This window comes from Sinocyclocheilus anshuiensis, unplaced genomic scaffold, assembly GCF_001515605.1.
Source record: "Sinocyclocheilus anshuiensis isolate Anshui unplaced genomic scaffold, SAMN03320099.WGS_v1.1 scaffold293, whole genome shotgun sequence".
Lineage (NCBI taxonomy): Eukaryota > Metazoa > Chordata > Actinopteri > Cypriniformes > Cyprinidae > Sinocyclocheilus > Sinocyclocheilus anshuiensis.
This window is the reverse complement of record NW_015540858.1, coordinates 17,172-36,598: the sequence shown is the minus strand read 5'-3', so window position 1 is coordinate 36,598 and position 19,427 is coordinate 17,172. Positions and strand designations below refer to the sequence as shown.

The window sequence follows — 19,427 nt, the reverse complement described above, 5'->3', positions numbered from 1 at the left end:
TATATAAAAATGTATAATACCTATTTACAATAATATTTACACTTCATATTACTGTTATTTTATTACTGTTATTCCTACAATTATCATACTATTATACTATCAGTTAATAATAATAATTATTATTATTTAAATAAATAATAATAATATTTTGTATTATTTAAATAAATAATAATAATATTTTGTATTATTTCGGGAAATACCTGCACTTTAATAACTTATTTGAACAACACTTTAATAACATTTTAATTTATTTGCACAAGACACTATGGTAATACCATGTACTTTGAAATACCATGTAGTGCTGGGTAATACAATGAATATTCATGATATGTTGCCGATAATGTTGCTGGTGATTTTTAATTTGTAATTTCAATAATACCAGTGGTGTTCGAGTTTGATTCATTTATGTGAATCATTTCACTTTCAGTGAATCAAATTAAAACTCTGATTCAATTATTTGTTTGCGTGAAGTCTGTTTTTTTCATATTATATTAAGTCATGTAATATTATAAATCATTTATTATTTCAAATATTTTTGTAAAATATGTCTAGGAAAATATTGCTGTTCATTTCTATGTATTGGTCAATTAATGCATATCAATAAATTATTAAATAGCATTATTTCCTGTCTTCATTTAGTGAAAAGGAATCTGTGGATAACTTCTAGTTACATAAAAAATATCAATATTGAAACATGTCGAAACTGTCTTTTTAAGCTTTATTGACCTTCTCTACTATCATGGTAAATGAAAATGGTAATTGTACAGTTACAATACCATGATATATATCAGAGTGCTGTGGTACCACCACAGTACTGGTTATAAGTTGTCAGACATCATTGTGCAGCATGTTTGTGGTGTTTTGTATGATGCAGCTGCAGTTGTTTTGTTACACTGGTTTGAAACACATGTCGACATGAACATCAGTCCTGTTCCCACTGAATGACCTCTGAAACAGGAAAATAAAGCTCACATGATCCAAAGACGCACCCGGCTCATTAGACTGTTCCTTTTGAATATTATTTTAGTTCAAGCATCCAGGATGTTTGTTAGTAGAGGTGTTTAAGAACCAATCAAAACAATGTTTCTGGAAGTATTCTTTCCTGTACACTTCTGTGCTTTCAGTGCACTTTGAATTGACATGTCAAACAGGGTTGAGAAGTGCCAAACTCTTCCTGACTTATCTAAACAATTTGTGATCTGAGATTTTGGAGAAGATTCATCAGTTCTTCTCCATACCCAGAGGTTAGCTTTGACAGATTGTCTCATGTACTTTTGGGCCCGTAGCTTTAGAGTCGGAGTCTTTCTCTGGTGGCATGAATGAGATGTTCTCCTTGCCAACTAAGTCGTGTGTGTGTTTTTTGTTTTGTTTTTTCATCTTCTAGTTCCTGAGATTTCTACTTTAGTGTCTTAAGGGAACAAATTGATTCTTGTTCCATTAGCATAACCATGTGCTAAATATTGTTTTATTTTAAATTATTTTTTTAAACATCTATAGATAATGTTTTTTCCAGTGTTGACACTAAAGCTCCGATCTGTAATTGTACATGCTTCAAATAAAGTAGAAAACATTACTGTTAATTGCTTATTATTCCTGCTGATCAAATATCAACTGATTAATCAGCCTTCCCAATATATATTTTCTTGTATACAAAGTGTCAATATAGAGCATGTGCTAAATATTATGCATGGTATAGAATTGGTGACTGACAGAGTTTTGTTTTGTTTTATTTTACTTTACTCTATATTTTTCTAGTGTCCACACTAAAGCTCCAATCTGGAATTGTATGTGCCTTAAATAAGGTAGAAAATAAAGAAAAATGCTAGTTGCTTACTTTTGAATCTTGCATAGAAAACACACACACGAATTATAGATAAGTCTTGATTTAATTTACTTACAGTATCCGATGCTGATTATTTAAAAAACTCTAACATTGCCTGACATTTTTATGGTTACCAAAATGTCATATTTCAGAGTTAAATGTTTCATTATTGTTTACGTTTTTCAAGTTCTCATATGAGTGATATGCTTGTGTTTCAGGCCCATGATGAAATCTGTGCGCCGTAGCTGCCGCAGCTAGTCAGATGATGCACCATGGCCAAACCGGGATCGGACCGAGATGGAGCCATGGTGGAGAAGACAGCGGGGAAGAAGGTGAGCAGGATCATTCCTCAAGGCTTTGTGCATACTTATTAAACGGAACAACATACTAGCAGTCAAAACACGTTCTGTGTAACTATCATATACTGTCTCTTTCTTTCTCTCAGAGTAAAGAGAAAATCTCTCCGTTTGCCAAAACTCCGAAGTTGGATCGGAGTCAAATCCTGGGGAAAGAGGGGAAGTCAAAGTCTTCCATGAAACGGAAGCTCTCCTTCACCGTCAGTCCGCCCCGGAACGAGGAGCGGGACTCCGACACGGGTCAGTCTAACATTCACTCTGAATGTTCTAGTAGCTTGTGTCTGTGCCTCACTGCTGCCCCCTGCTGGTCACGTTTAAGACCTGTTTTTATTGCACAAGCTGTACTAGAGGGTTTTTTCAAGGGTGTTATGTAACGCTTAAGCCAGCCTCATCAAATACATGGGTCTTGTTCAAAAACACAATAGCTTTGACTCAAAAAGGAGAGTAGAAGATCGCGAGGGAATAATGAAAAATATATTGTCATTATTTTACATGGAGACTAAAATCTTTTGTTTAAGTCCCAGTTCTGTACTAAAATTAGGGCTGGACGATATGGCCAAAATTTATATAACAACATATTTCTTAATTTCGGTCGATACGATATAATTCCGATATCGATATGAACAATATTAAAAAAAGCCTCAGAAAAACTGCCACGAAACGGATGTCTGTACCTACAAACTTCTGAAAAATGAATTTGCCAAGTCTATGAAACCTCCTCCTATAAAACTATATCATATTTTAGAAATAAAAACGGTACAAAAAAATGTATATTCACCTTTTATTTGTATTTAGCCTTCATACAAACAAGACGTGAAATCACCGCCAAATAAACATAAGACTCTCAGACTCACCTTATAATATTAATATCTTTAACTTTAAACTATAACATAGGCTGATTATTCTAATAGATTGAAACAAAAGCGCTTGAGCCAGGATAAAGAATATGAAAAGTGCTCAGAGTTGCTGCAGAAAACAGAAAAAAAGAGTGAGCAACAACAAAAACATGATGCTGGAGAGGTGCTTATTGAAAATGCAAATTAATTCTCTGCCAGCCGGAGGTGCTTTTGGAGCGGCACAAAGCAGCGCTGCGCTCATAAATGCTACTTTATCAGATAAAATGAAAATGCCATCGAAGCTTTTCTGAAGACAGTCGGTTCCTTTCAAAGATACATTCATATAAAAACAGCCGTGCCGCGTTTTTATTTTGAAACGTGCAGTGCTCGTGTTTATTCAATGAAGTCAAACTGTCAAAGCTTTTTGGAAAATCTCTTTGTGGCGGTCAGTGTTGATATTGTGGCGGGCCACCGCAAATAAATCAATGTATGGGAAACACTGCTAATGTATATTGAAATATCATATCACCGTTATTGAAACAAATTTATCGCGATATATATTGAAATTTAATTATTGTCCAGCCCTAAGTAAAATGCACTAATACTGTTGATTTATATAATAAACTATTACTATGAATATTACTATGCTAAGTCGAATAAGAATATAAGAATAGGCTGCTTAGAATATTAAAACTACAACATATAATCAAATAGGGCTGGTCATATGATGCTTTTAATATAACTTTAATATGATTTTGAGCAATAATATAACTGTGTCAAGCAATATGTAACTGTTTATTATGCGGTATATATATCCATGCTGTTATCAGTGCATTATTTACATGTAAAAACAACAAAGAAACATGGAGTAATGCAAAAATACAAGCAGGACATTTCAGAATTTAGAATCTGAACTATTTTTTTTAATTAACTAAAATTAAACTAAATAAATTTTTTAATTAAATAAATGTTCAACTTTTTTGGCACCGGTGTTTTTTATAATGTGATTGTTTTTGTCAGATTTGTTTGAACAGTCTGATATTTTGCTTTGCAAAAATATTATTAGATGAAGTACCTGGATTATACAAAATAGGCATTGCAACATAAATATTTAAACACATTTTTTGTTGAATTGCTTAAAATAACTATAATTGTGATTATATGCAAAAGTCTCAAAATCTAAATATAACATTTTTGTTATACCGCAGACCCTAAAAAAAAGTGTTATTTTAGTAATAATTGTTTACTATTTTTATATTATTATTTAATATCATATACTATTTATTAATATTTTAAATTAGCTTTTATTCTATATATTTTCAGTTTTCATTTCATTTTAGTTTTAGTAATTTTGTGTGCTTTTCCTATTTATTAGTTTTTGCTTTTTATAAATATTTCTATATAGCTTTAATTATTTTAATTTCAGTTTTAGTGTAGTACTGCAACTTAAACTTATTTCAGTTAGCTGCCAAGGCAACAGTTCTAATTTTCAGTTAAGTTTAAGTTTTTTTTCTATTATTATATAATATTTTTCTAATAATATCTAATATTTATTTCAGTAACAGAAAACTATTTGTAATAGTTTTAGTTAACATAAACAACATTAATATAAACAAAACAAATATTGTAGCTCCTCAGAAGCTCTTGTGAAGATATAATTTGGTGGACTTTTATGTCCCACTGTTTTGATGCGATTTGGATGGATTAAGGTTTATGATGTCATCTGTGGCTCTTAATATTCATCCCGGAGACTTTGAATCCGGTGCTGTGATTTGTCATTTGAGTGAGGGGCGGAGCCTGTGGGTGTAATCAGTGCTCTGCTCTCCCGTCCACCCCTTTTCCCCGTCCACCTCTCGAACCCTGAACCCTCTTCCTTCCTTCCTTCCTTCCCTCCTCTTCCCGCCTCTCTGCTTCTGCACTGTAGATGACTCTGACCACGGGCAGTCGAGCGATGCGTGGGGAGAGATATTACTTCCTCCCTGCAGAATATACGCAGATAACTGCCTCTGCTAAAGTCCCCAACGGCCGCAAGCAGTCTGAGACGCATCATTGGTTCATTTGTTTATCTGTCTCCTCCTGAGCCTCCGTCCGCATCAAAGCACTGGCTGAAACGAATATAATTTCCGTTAGGATACACTAACCGCTACCGCATGACTTTGTCTGTCTGCTAGCCTTTTTGCATCACTCTCAGAGAGACAGTCGACTTTTGGTTACATCATTTTGCGGGGATTTGATGTCTCGCGCATCTCCCTTTTCGTCGGTTCGTTTCAAGGAAGCACACACACTGACACTTGGTTTATCTGCTGCATCTGTTTTAATCGCATGCATTTCAGTAGCGCGCAAAGACTCGTGGGAACAGCGTTAGATGGGTAATGCATGTATCTGTCAGGCTGGAGAGTTTGCTACGCTGTTTTTTTCACATCAGCTGTTTGTTTAAAGGGGGTAAATTGTATCAGACGTCGACGTTTTCAGGAACTGAGATGCATGAATGCAAGAGGAGAGCTGTGCTCATGCGCTATTCATCATTTTGCTTTTTCGCTGCAGACAAAGATGGTCCGGAGAAGAAGAAAGTTAAGAAGGAGTCGGGGGCTAAGAAGTCGACACCTGTGAACATTTTGTTCGGCTACCCTTTATCAGAGCGAAAGCAGATGGCACTTGTCATGCAGATGACGGCGAGAGACAACAGTCCAGGTAGGAACGATGAACACAGAATGCTTTTTTTTTTTTTTTACCGTTCTGTTTTTCTAACAAAAAATCAGGTGGGTTTACATTGAGGTAAAAGTTGCCACTGATTTTCTTTAGTAGATCGTCTGTATCTCTTTAATTTTATTTCTTCATGTTCAAAAGCCAATATTTGCTCAAATATATTGAGTGTATACATGTTTTCAGTATTTATTATGATATTGCGTCATTCTCTCAACAATGTTAATTCAGTATTATTTATATACTGTTATACTATGCATTATTATTTTAAATTAGCCTTTATTTCTATATTTTAATGTTTCATTTTAATTTTGGTTTGTTTTAATAATTTTGTGTTTTTTTTTATTTGATCAGTTTTTTGTTTTAAGTTTGTTTGTTTTAGTTGGTCAGTTTTGTTTGTTTGTTTTAGTTTTAGTAATTTTAGTACTTCAACTTATTTAATTTCAGTTAGCTGCCAAGGTGGCATTTCTAATTTTCAATCTAATTTTTTTTTTACATTTTTATTTATTTTTTTAAAGTTTTCATATAATATTTTTATTTTATTTCATTTCAGCTTTATTTCAATTAATGAAAATGATTTTTAATAGTTTTAAGTTTGAATGCTTTTGTCATTTTTATGAATTTCTGTTTTTTTGTATTTTTATTTATCTTTAATTTGATTTAATTTTTTTATGTAATTTTTGTTTAAAGTTCTCATCTAATATTTCTATTTTATTTCATTCCAGCTTTTTCTAAATTAAAGAAAACTACTTTTAAAGGTCCCATGGCATGAAAATTTCACTTTATGAGGTTTTTTAACATTAATATGAGTTCCCCTAGCCTGCCTATGGTCCCCCAGTGGCTAGAAATGGCGATAGGTGTAAACCGAGCCCTGGGTATCCTGCTTTGCCTTTGAGAAAATGAAAGCTCAGATGGCCCAATCTGGAATCTTCCCTTTATGTCGTCATACGGGGAAAGGTTACCTCCCCTTTCTCTGCTTTGCCTGCCCAGAGAATTTGGCCCGCCCATGAGAAAATGAGCTACTACCGTGCGAGGCGAGCGCAATATTTTTTTTTCCTCGAGAGACATCATGGCTTGCAAACGAGCGAAGCATGGCAGTTGCCCCGCCTCTCTCCTCCTAATTAGCATTTAAAGCTACAGACACAGAAATGGCACGTCCTAAGGAGAGCTCATTGTGGGACTGGCTCGTAGTGGCTGAAATTCTGCACCAAGGCTGAATTTCGGGAAAGAGACTTCAGATACAGTACTAGGGACCACTTAGGCCTATATAAAAGCATCCAAAAAGCAGCATGTCATGGGACCTTTAATAGTTTTAATTTTAATATTTTTAGCTCTGATAACAAACAGATGACATCATAGCTGATCATAAATAAACTGGTGACTACAGGCTTGAGATGGTGTTATTATAGTTAACTAAGACTATTAATCAAAACTAATTGAAATAATGCTGAAATTAAATAAAACATAAATATTAGATGAAAAATGCTTAATCTTAAAAACTTAAATGAAAATGAGAAATGTTGCCTTGGCAACTAACGTAAATAAAAGTACTAAAATGAACTTAAAATTAATTAAAAAACAAAGTTAAATAGAAATATAAAAAACTGATTAAAAATGACAAAATGTACTACCTTGACATTCTGGTTAATCGGTTTGTAATCTCAGATACCACACCGAGCCACCCCTCTCAATCTCCGGCAGTGCAGAAGAAGATCGCTAGCAGCTCGTCCACACGACAGAAGGACAAAGTGAACAAACGAAACGAGAGAGGAGAGACGCCCCTGCATATGGCCGCCATCAGAGGAGACGTCAAGCAGGTGAAGGAACTCATTGGGCTCGGAGCGGATGTAAACGTCAAAGATTTTGCAGGTGAGACTGTGTGTTTTATGCACATTTACAGGATCACATCACCTGTCAACAAGCTGTCAGTAGTTTATTTTCATGTTTTATGCAATTAAACAATCATCGTATATAATTTGTGACCCTGGAGCACAAAAGCAGTCTTAAGTCGCTGGGGTATATTTGTAGCAATAGCCAAAAATACATTGTATGGGTCAAAATTATTGATTTTTCTTTTATGCCAAAAATCATTAGGATATTAAGTATAGATCATGTTCCATGAAGATATATTTTGTAAATTTCCTACCGTAAATATATCAAAACTTACATTTTGATTAGTAATATGCATTGCTAAGAACTTCATTTGGACCAATTTAAAGGCGATTTTCTCAATATTTAGATTATTTTGCACCCTCAAATTCCAGATTTTCAAATAGTTGTATCTCAGCCAAATATTGTCCTATCCTAACAAACCATACATCAATAGAAAGCTTATTTATTCAGCTTTCAGATGATGTATAAATCTCAATTTAGAAAAATTTACCCTTATGACTGGTTTTGTGGTCCAGGGTCACATTTGATTGCTTTGAACAGTTATAAAATAATATAGTCACTACTGGTATTGTTGCTACTGTAAAACCATAAATTAATATTTGAAGTTAAATATTTAAATATGATGGTGGCTAATAAGTTACCACACTTGATTTCTAGTAAGAGTAACTGTAGTTACTAAGGTGTTTTGCCAGATATAATTAACATGGTCAATTTTGAGTGTAAATGGTGGTGTCACCATTATTAACCTACATGTTTATTAAAAGAATGTTTTAACCCTGTAAAGCCTGAAATATGAAGTAATCGTCAGAAAATTGATAATATGGATAGTCAGAAAGCAGTTCATTGAACATTTAGACAAGACATAGAAAGAAATCTAAAAAAAAAGTTTGCATATGTGTTTTTTTGAGTATCATATTTGATACATCAGTCTTTTATGGCTCGTATAGTATGATATAGTGACAATACGGAGCTAAGATGAACTTCTGATAGCTTGTAATGTAAACCAATGAGCTCTTTATAACAGTATAGCAGACTAATTTCATAAAATGCATATAAATATCAATTGTCAAAAAGCAAAAAGACCCGTGAACCACAAGCTGAAGGTTTTGTACAATTATACTAAAAGGCCTATTACTTGCTAAAAAAAAAAAAACTGTCAATCAGGCGACAGAAGGCATGGAGGAGATTGTGTGCAACAACAAAGATCATGTTGATAGAGGCCTTAGAAATTTGCTTATCATATATGATACAGTCTTTTTAGGGTTAAACAGTTTCCAATTTTCCTTCCAGATGTAGGATCTCGTGAGCTCATGTTGGTTTGTCCTTTTCTTCAGGTTGGACGCCTCTCCATGAAGCTTGTAACCTTGGTTACTATGATGTGGCGAAGGTTCTGATTGGTGCAGGAGCGGAAGTGAACACGCAGGGATTGGACGATGACACTCCGCTTCATGACGCCTCCAGCAGCGGACACAAAGATGTGAGTTTTACTTTAAATTATGACATTTATAGCTAGTGTTTGACCTACATGGATTTTAAAAGCTGATACTGATGTATCAGTTAATGTAAAAAGTTTGAGTGAATTTGTTTTTAATGATCTGAAAACATTTTAATCTTCATAGTGCTTTAACATTCATTTTTTAATTTTTTTTCGTAACAATTAAACTGAATTGATGATTTGGAGCAAATAGTAAAGGAAACAAGTGTCTAACATACATGTCAACGCCTTTGATACAGTTTAAAAAGCATCCCAGAATGCAACTCGTTAAGTTGGTTGAGCGTGCATGAATGTAGACCAAGTGTGTCCAAGTTATTAGAGTGTCCAAACTAATTTAATGGCAACAAATGAAATGTTCACTTAATTTACATAATAACAAACATATTTTATTTTCATTAGGCATTAATGAGGCTGTGGGTAGATTTTAGAGTACAATTTTTTTTTAAATGGCAGCGTGAACACATTTATTGACTGATGACGATACTCTCAAAGTAGCCAAATATCTGTTGCAAGAACCTGTAGTAATTGTGAATCTTTCTGATAATCTGATTCACCTGTGCACATTGTTTCTGTCATGTTTTGCCAAACCTTCATAGATTGTGAAGCTACTCTTGCGTCATGGAGGCAATGCCTTCCAGGCCAACAAGAGAGGGGAGAGACCGGTTGATGTTGCTGACTCTCAGGAGCTTGAGCAGTTACTCAAGGGAGAGATCCCACTCTCTGAAGCAGAAGAGAGCTTTTCAGGTACGGAGACAGTTGGCAGGAGATTTGCCAGTGCTATTGCTACTGGCATTTCTTTTGAACTATTTTTCTTTTTTTCGGGTTAAATACAGGCTCTGTCAACATTTACAGCATGCTGTCAGACATGCTGAGCAATCTCTGATGCAGAGTCCAAGTCAAGTCAAATCCATTTTCTTATTAGTTTTCTGCATTCTATAGGTTTTGCATGAACATTTATTTTATATGCATTTTGCAGATGCTTTTATCCAAAGCGACTTGCATTGCATTCAAGCTATATATATTTAATTGGGAATTCCTTGGGAATCGAACCCATGACCTTGCTGTTGCTAGTGCCATGCTCAACTGTTTTAGCTACAAGAATTTCTAATATTTTTTAAAAGAATGATTATGAAGTTTAACTTGCATTTAAAGGTAAAGTTTTTTTTTTTATTGTTTTTATATTTCTGTAAATGCTCACTCAATAGGAAATTTGTCTCTGATTGACTTAAGTCACAACATTTATCAAAACGTTGTAATATTTAGAGAATTTTTCTCTTTGTAGACCTAAAGAACTGAGTCCAAGTCAAATCTCAAGTAACTTTCTTTTGCATGCTGTTGATTACCTCACACAATAATTTTATATCTTTCACTTTATAAAGCAATTTAATTGATGAAAAAAAATAGTTGGTTGAGCCTTTGGAATACTAGGTACTAGTTCTGCTTATGTGTCACTTACATTAATCTCTATTCAACCCCAGATATCTTTAAATTCTTTTAAATTTGATATCATAGCGTATTATTAATTCCCTTTTTTCCATTATTTTGTATGCCACAGAATCAGAGGACCCACCTTCAGTAAATCCATCCAGTGTAGACGAGAACATGGAGTACTCTGATGCTGAAAAAGACTCTGACAGTAAATCGACTACAGTGAAGGCCTCATCATCAATGTCAGGGCTGGACGAATACGAGTTTAAGGATGAGGAAGAGGAGGAGGACCTCAGTAAGGCACTTAATGACCGACACATCCTACGGCGAGAGCTTCGGCAAAAGGAGAAGGAGGAGAAGGAAAGGAACCACTATGCTTCCAAACAAGGCAACAAAAGCGACCAGTCGACGCCGACGTGCAAGTCGAAAAAAACAAAGGCGTCCCGTGTCTACTGCAGTTCAGACAGTTCGAGCGATGAAGCTGAGGTGCCGACAGAGAGAAGGAACTCGCCCACCAGGTCGGTCAGTGTGGATGGTCACAAAACGGACAGTAGATCGAAGAAAGAAAGCTTGAATCTCACGCCAGTAGAACAGAAAGAAAAAGGTAAACAGAAGAAAAAGAACAAGAGCCAAAGCAAAAACAAGGAGAACCAGGAAGTCCGAGAAGAGGGGAAGGAGAACAGCAAGTCTCTTCTTTTTTCCTCGGAAGAGAACAGCAAGTCCCTTCTGTTTTCCTCGGCAACTGTGTCCGACAATTCTGACAAGGGCGTCAGGGAAGAGGACTCGTTCAAAATGTCATTCAGTACAAAGGATGACACATCAGTCCACCTCTTTCACCTGTCTGTAGTCAAGTCCCCAAAGCTGAACCACAGCCAGACTGACAAGCAGACAACTCCACTGAAACAGGAAAATGTTAAGACTTGCGTTTCTATTGCTGATGGATCCTGTCCAGGGGATGGCGTCAAATACAACCACTACACAGAATCTGACTTCTGCACAGAAGGTTCTAGCAGTAAGAGCTGCAAGCACAAGGAAAAGAGCAAACATCACCACAAAGAGCTTAACTTGGACGGAGATGACGGCAGTTGCAGTCCTTTCAAAGACAGTAGTCTAAGCAACAGTATGGACAGTTCTGAGGCTGTATTCAGGAAGACTGACAAAGATGGGAAAGTTGTAAAAAAGCACAAGCTGAAACACAAGGAGAAGGAAAAGTATAGGAAAGAGTATGAAGCCGAGAGGAATCGCCACTGTCAAAAAGAGCCACGCAAGGACGGACATAGGAACATGGAGTTTGATCGGGAGTTTTGGAAAGAGAACTTCTTCAAAAGTGATGAAAATGAAGAACTCACAGGCAAATGTGAGATGCCTGCTGGTGGATCTCCTCCGAAATCCTCAGACTCCTCGCCTGTTAAAGAGGAAAGAGGGGCATCAAAAGACAAACATTCAAGCAGTAACAGCAGCAGCAGCAGCAGCAGCAAGGACAGAAGGCCAAAAGAGGAGAGAGAAAAGGACAAGTCCATTAAAAAAGAGAAAAAAGAGGTGCCCCTTAAAGAGGAGCGGGGAAAGGACGGAAAAGGAGATGAAGTTGATGACCGGACTGAGGGTTTTGGCTCTGGCCGAATTCCTGACGGCTCACTGCACAGTTCAGGAGTGAAAGAAGAAGTAGATGATAAACCAGTCACTGGCAATTCAGCTGACCAAGATCAACTGGAGTCTCCAGAGAAGAACTCACGAGAGAAAAATGATAAGCGACCTCCAACAAAGGATCGGGAGTCTGAAAAGTCTGATAAGAAACATGCAGATAAAGATAAGAAAGTAAAATCTGAGCATTTAGCTGACAAGCCTGAATCTCACAACTCTACAGATCGGTGGAAAGAAAAGGAGAAATTAACAAATATTTCACATTCATCCAATGATAAGAGCCATAAGGAGGGTGACAAGCTCAAAGCAATGTCTTTAATGAAAAAGCATGAAGAGAGCAAGAAGAATAAGGACAAGCTTGACAAAAGAGCTGAGAAAGAGCACTCTTCTGGTGACCACAGAGACAAAGATAAAACAAGTTCTGAAAAGAAAGGCAAAGCCCCCGAGAAAACCACTGATCATGGAAAATCTGACCGCAATAAAGAAAAAGAACGGGACAAAGATTCTGACAAGAGGAAAAAAGAGAAATCAAAAGAGACCACCCCCTCTTCCTCATCCTACTCCAATCTAAAGTTGTTATTGGAAGAGAAGAAAGGCTATGTTTGTGAGAACAATAAGGTTGTTTCATCTAAATCAAAAGAAGAGGCAACCAAGCCTCAAGAGAAAGACAGAGATAGAAGAGAGAGGGACAGAGAGTCTGAAAGGCATCGAGACCGTGAGCGGGACCGACACAAGGAAAAGGACAAAGATCGATCCCAGCTGAACAGGGATGGCAAAATTAGCAAGCCGAAACTAAGTGAAGTGGACTCCAAAACTAAGGTAGCACCTAATCTAAAGGATACTCGTCCCAAAGAAAAGAGGTTGGTGAACGACGACCTCATGAAGACCAGCTTTGAACGCATGCTCAGTCTCAAGGACCAGGAAATTGAACAGTGGCACAGGAAGCACCTAGAGAAAATCAAGCAGAAGGAACGTGAGCGGCTAAAGCAGCGTCCAGGAATTGACCCTGGGAAACAGAAAAGCAAGGAAAAAACTAAAACAACCTCTTCGTCCAGTGAGCCTTGTCTATCCAAGGAACTAACTCTGTCAAAGAGCTCAGAAGCACCAGATGGGCACCACGAGAGGGTCTTGAAAGATGCCACCAGTGGAAAAACCTTCGGGAAGAATGGACCAGTCATAGAAAACAATCTCAGTCGGTCTCCGAGACCAGAGAGCGAAAAATCTGGCGTTATGTCAAGATCAGTATCCATGATCTCTGTGGCAAGTTCAGAAGATTCCTGTCATGCAACCACACTGACACCTAGACCAATTGAATATGATTCTGACATGAACATGGAACCTTCAGATTCTCAGCCACCTCTCCTGCAGTCTTCCCTCATTGCACAGTCCTCCAGATCACCTACTGTTCAAGATAAAGATACCAGCAGTCTTCCCGAAGTGGCTCTCTGCAATCGAACACCACTATCAAGCAGACATGCGTCCCCATACTTAAGGGCTATTCTGGATGAAGAAGCCAAGATACCACCAGCTGAGACTAGACTGACAGAAGAGTCTCAGATAATCAGTATTGCATCACAGCCAAGCAGTGAGCAAGCTGCGGTTCATCAAACCGAGATTAGCGTGCTCCCTGTTCAGGAGACTCGGAGCAGTCAAAGTCTTACTAGTGCTCTTCCAGAAAGTGAAAATCTGACTAGCAATGAAGGTGAAGACGTCACCCCCGTTTGTCAAGTTCAACCTTCATCACACTTGCGAGAGTCTAGTGCTAAAAACCTAGGTAGCCTCACACAGGCTAACAGTGTGTTTCAGACCCATTTGCAAGAGCAGAGCAGTTCTTGCAACACTAGTAGTCAAGTAGAGCATGCAAGTCTTGGTCAGCTTGACATCCCTGGTCCCGGAATGACGGAGGGATCAAACAAGGAGTCGCCACTAAGTGTTGCATCACAAGTTGCATCATTTCAGTCTTCTCACAAACAAAATTCATCTGACAACTGTGCACCTTTGTATTCTAGTAGCCAGCAATGGGAAACTGGCGCCGTTACCCGTAGCGAACAGACATTGACAGCAGACTCTGATTTGAGGCCAGAGCAAAGAGAAAAACCCTTGGTTGTTTCTGAGAACAAAGTGGACAAGAGTGGGGAAAGCGTCAGCAAAACAGGTTGCACTCCAAGTACGTCTATTGGTTCATGTAGATCCAGCTCTGAAGAAACTACTAAACCACTGCTGAGAACAACCAGTGTCCAAGAGGATACAGAAAAGGGTGATGGAAGAGTGCAAGACGAAAGTACCTCAAGATTCTCCAGTGAGCCATTAGTTACAGTTGATGCTCAACCAGAGAAACATGAGCAAGGCCTTCATACAGCTTCAGCAACAAATGTGTCTCGCTGTGCCAGTCCAGAACGGATCCCTGAGGAGCCCATGGAGGTGTCTGAAGATGTTTCAGACAAGAACCGAATCACAGAAACGGATGGGGTGAAGGTGTTATCCTTAGAAGAAGGTGCAACAACCCAAGCTCTGTCTGAAAGCAAAGCTGATGTAGAGACATCAGACCAGCTTGCTGTTGAGGAGAAGCCTATGAAATCAGACCTTCAGGCTAATGTAGAACAGGGTCAAAGCAGTGCTGCTGTCCAGCCTGATCATCAGGCAGAGCCTCCCAGTGGTGCAACCTCAGGAAGTTCCTCCCCGATATCAGTTGTGGAGAGAGATTCCGATACATTTGGGGCCAGAGCCAAAGTCCAACTCCTTGAAGAAGAAGCTGACATGCAGGTGACCCATCCAAGGAAAAGAAAAATGCCTAGGGCTTCTCCTCCGGCCCAAGTGAACCTTACGGCTCAGCAGGTCAGAGAAAAGACGCAGCAGTCCTTAGCTGCAATTGTAGATGCGCTTAAGCTTGAAGAGATCCAGCCTTACCAGACCGAGAGAGCAAACCCATATTATGAATACTTACACATTCGCAAGAAGATCGAGGAGAAGAGGAAAGTACTTTGTAGTGTCATTCCTCAAGCTCCTCAGTACTACCATGAGTATGTGACATTCAATGGGTCCTATCTGCTGGATGGAAACCCTCTCAGCAAGCTCTGCATCCCAACGGTATGCTTCCATTCTGTGAAAGTATTGATTGCAACTCAAATTAAAATGCTAAAATCTAAAGTCCTGCTAATGCTATGCTTTTGTAGATAACGCCACCTCCCTCACTACCTGAACCACTGAAAGAGATGTTCAAACAGCAAGAGGTGGTGCGGATGAAGCTAAGACTGCAGCACAGCATCGAAAGGGTAAATGGAACTGAGAATGTACTGTATTTATTGATCATCAATCTCTAGACCAGGGTTTTCTCGAACTGAGGGGCTATGGACCCCTAGGGGTTCATGATAGAACTGCAGGGGATCTGTGAGAAAATGTGTAAATAATAAATAAATAAACAAATAAATATTACATATTATTTTTTAACATAAAAAATTAAAAGCTACATGTAATAATGATAATAAATTATCATTCTAAATAAAAAAAACACAACAAATAAATAAAAAACGAATACATTTTAAATAAATACAACTTAAATAATTTTTTATTTCATAAATAAAAAACAATAAATTAAATATTAAAAAATATACTTAAAATAATATTAAAGAGTTAAATAGAATGATGATGATGATTATCATAATTTTACATGTTATTAGTTGTATTGTTCATAATATTTAGGTTTGGAAATCTCTTTTACAGATATGTAGTTACTAAATGGTAACATAAATTATGTATTATGTAATTATGTAGAAACATAAATGTTACAAAAGTGTCCACTTTTGAGCCTGCTTAATTCTATAATTATGTTTAAAAGCATCTACATTCATATGCAGAAACAGAGAAATCATATTTTGTTTTAGGCTATATATTTTAGTTTTTTGCTTGCTGCATTTTGTTGCAATAAAGATAACTTAAAATGACTGAGGCATTTGCTCTTCCAGGAAAAGCTGATTGTATCCAATGAGCAGGAGGTTTTGAGAGTTCATTACCGTGCTGCAAGAACACTAGCCAATCAGACGCTTCCATTCAGTGCCTGCACAGTCCTATTGGATGCCGAAGTATACAACATGCCCCAGGACATCCAGGTAAATGGCCACATTATTAGGACATTATTTTAAATTAATGATTCTAAATTATTTTCTGCAGTCAACATCAAGTCAATGGAGCTTAACTTGTTTTGATTCTGGAACGTTCTTTTAATACCTCAGAAAAACAGTTTTGCAACATACAGGTACATCTCAAAAAATTAGAATATCATGAAAAAGGTCAATATTTTTTGTCACTCATTTCAGAAAGTGAAACCCATATATTATATAGATTCATTACACATAGAGTGAAATATTTCAAGCCTTTATTTTAAACAGAAATGTCAGGCTTCTGAAAAGTATGTTCATTTCTATGCACTCAATACTTGGTTGGGCCTCCTTCTGCATGAATTACTGCCACTGCATCAATGCGGCGTGGCATGGGGGCAATCAGCCTGTGGCACTGCTCAGGTGTAATGGAAGCCCAGGTTGTGTGTAATGAATCTATATAATATATGGGTTTCACTTTCTGAAATGAGTGACAAAAAATATTGACCTTTTTCATGATATTCTAATTTTTTGAGATGTACCTGTATGGTTCATCTTTACTAATGTCTTTTTTACATTTCAGGGTGATGATGGGAAGACCTCTGTCAGAGATCGGTTCAATGCGAGGCAGTTTATGTCTTGGCTTCAGGATGTAGACGACAAGTTTGACAAGTTGAAGGTACAAAAGCAAATAGAAATAGGAAATGAAATGCAACAAACAACTAGCATCTGTAGAAATGTCATGGTACATCGGTCCCAAAAAGTCTTTGGCCACATTAGCCACACTTAAACACACATTAAAGTTTTAGCAACAGGTCAGGGTTTCTGCTGGTTTTATGAAGGTGAAATTGTCCTTTTTAAGAAGTAGTAAAGAAAATGTAAGCACTAAATGGAATGGAATATGGTCAATATGGTCTCTAAATGTCTTGTATTAGCAATACTTCAAACTTCCAACAGACCTCTTGTTACTTTTTAATTCTTTTTACAAAAATAAATATACAAAAAATAGCTTGAAAAGCTGTGCTCCTAACCTCTAGAAAATAGAAACTTTTACTGTACCTTCTGATCACACTGCAAAAAAAAAAAAAAAAGTGATGGTCTTCCTCAGTATTTTTGTATAAATATTCTTAAATCAAGATACTTGATAAGCAAAATGACTTTATGATTAAAGCAAGAACAAATCAACTTTAAAATTTAAAGTTCCCCCCATTGACAGATGTCTGTGCATGTTTTAAGCATAAACTCACTTAATTTTGCTCAGTTTCTCAGAAGACAACACTTCATATGTTCAGCCTGCATCTCAAGTAAATGCATGTTGATTTAATGATGTTTATATATTTGTATTGAAATCAAAACAAAAAATACTGAGTAAGATTTATTGCAGTGCATCACTTTATGAAGACTTTCTGCTCCTATTAAAGACCTTTTCAGGCCTTGGTTCTTGGAAGGCTAAATTAAGACTTTAAAGACCTTTTAAATCCCTGTCAGATAATGACATTTCCAATAAATTTGATTTTATTTGAAATAATGATAGCTACTGCAATATTTTGAGCTCACATGCCGCTTTGATATTTTGTTGTTAATGGAATGACGTTCATACATAAGTGTGACTTAAGTGAATTTCTGTCCTTGTGTGACTGACTTGAATCTCTGTTTTCCTGCAGACGTGTCTCTTGATGCGTCAGCAGCATGAAGCAGCAGCGTTAAACGCCGTTCAGCGTCTGGAGTGGCAGCTGAAGCTGCAGGAATTGGATCCTGCCACTTACAAGTCTACCAGCATCTTCGAGATTCCCGAATTCTACATCCCCCTCGTAGAGGTCAACGACGACTTCGACTTGACGCCGATATGAGACGACGATTTAGTAGCTGTCGGACCATGACGAGTGATGATGTCAAGACGTGAGCGTAGGGAGAAAACACGAAGCACTTGATTTGGAGGTGTGCGTGCGCATGTATGTTGTGTGTGTGTGTGTGTGTGTGTGTGTGTGTGTGTGTGTGTCACGGTGCACATGTCGTTGACCGAACGCTTTCTAATAAAAGAAGAAAAACAAAGAAAAATAACACAAACAAGCGCTGCACATCCAGGCTAGCTGTCATCACCAGTTCAGTCTGTGTTTGCTGTTCTGGTTCCCGGTCCAAACGCACTTCCCCATATGGGCGCCAGATTGGCTCTGATAGACTGCAGGCCTAAATAAAACGCACTTAACCCTGAGGTCCACCATCCAGAACGGTAGACCGCGGGTCGACAGGAGTATCGGAAAAACCAGCCTCCGGAGGGTAAAGACCACCATCGGAAAGCATGCGAGAGAGATTTTCCTCCGTTAAGAAAGAGATCTCAATCCAACATGTTTCTACAGTGAGTGTTCATAGATTATGTATAGGTTGTGTTCCTCATTTTTTAACTTATTTTATACATACTGATTGTGCATTTGTAAATAGCCATGTAATTATTGTTTTTAACTTGTAAAAAAGGAAAGAAAACTGAGGACGGAAAAAATTTAAGTAATAAATATTTTGATTGTAAACTTTGTTTTGTCTAATGTTTAATGGACCAAAGTTGTTTTCACATTGAAGTTCTTTGTTGTTGTTGTTGTTGATGTTTGCTTAACTCTTTAAGCATGTGTTTTGAAATACTTTTTTTTTTTTTAAATTCCTCTTTTATCCCTTTGGCATTCATCAAATCCGATGTTTTTTGACTTGTGATTTCTATAATGTGCATGCTTTCGCAAGTTCGTCCCTTTCTAAAAAGTTGTACCGTGGTGAGGTTTACTGACGTGGTCCTGGTTCTTTTCTGCCATTTGTATCTGTTAGTAACATCCACTTCTTGCGTGTTGTCCCTTGTGTCTTGCGCACATTCAAAAAAAAACGAAAAAGTTTGTTGTGGTTTCTCGATAGGAAAAAATACCCTTACTTTTACAGTTTTAATGTGAGATCACAACAAAACCTATTTTTTACAACGTAATGCCTTTTGAACGATGGTTCTAAAAATGTCTATTTTAATATTTACTTGTTACATGAGGATGTACATATTTGTAATATATAATTGAATAAATTTTATTGGTTGTGAAATATTTTTTGCCCTTTTTTTATTAATTATTTTTTTTTAAATGTCTAAACAGGATTCCCACTGTCATGGACATGGAAACATTAGTCTATTAA

General features: G+C 37.0%; 1 protein-coding gene across 2 annotated transcripts in view; it reads left to right on the top strand.

Annotated features, from left to right (window-relative positions):
• LOC107687897 (ankyrin repeat domain-containing protein 12-like) overlaps positions 1-19,131 on the top strand; it is a 60,643-nt gene extending 41,512 nt beyond the window's left edge. The window contains exons 2-13 of one of the 2 annotated variants that reach the window (XM_016485377.1): positions 2,041-2,154; positions 2,268-2,418; positions 5,559-5,705; positions 7,383-7,586; positions 8,945-9,087; positions 9,702-9,849; positions 10,661-15,261; positions 15,348-15,446; positions 16,137-16,280; positions 16,852-16,947; positions 17,933-18,167; positions 18,390-19,131. In XM_016485377.1, the coding sequence (XP_016340863.1) occupies positions 2,095-2,154; positions 2,268-2,418; positions 5,559-5,705; positions 7,383-7,586; positions 8,945-9,087; positions 9,702-9,849; positions 10,661-15,261; positions 15,348-15,446; positions 16,137-16,280; positions 16,852-16,947; positions 17,933-18,118 (5,979 nt within the window). In that variant the 5' untranslated portion in view covers positions 2,041-2,094 and the 3' untranslated portion in view covers positions 18,119-18,167; positions 18,390-19,131. Of the gene's footprint in view, positions 1-2,040; positions 2,155-2,267; positions 2,419-5,558; positions 5,706-7,382; positions 7,587-8,944; positions 9,088-9,701; positions 9,850-10,660; positions 15,262-15,347; positions 15,447-16,136; positions 16,281-16,851; positions 16,948-17,932 lie in introns of both variants that reach the window. The other variant, XM_016485376.1, reaches the window with a different exon arrangement.
• The last annotated feature ends 296 nt before the right edge of the window (positions 19,132-19,427 follow it).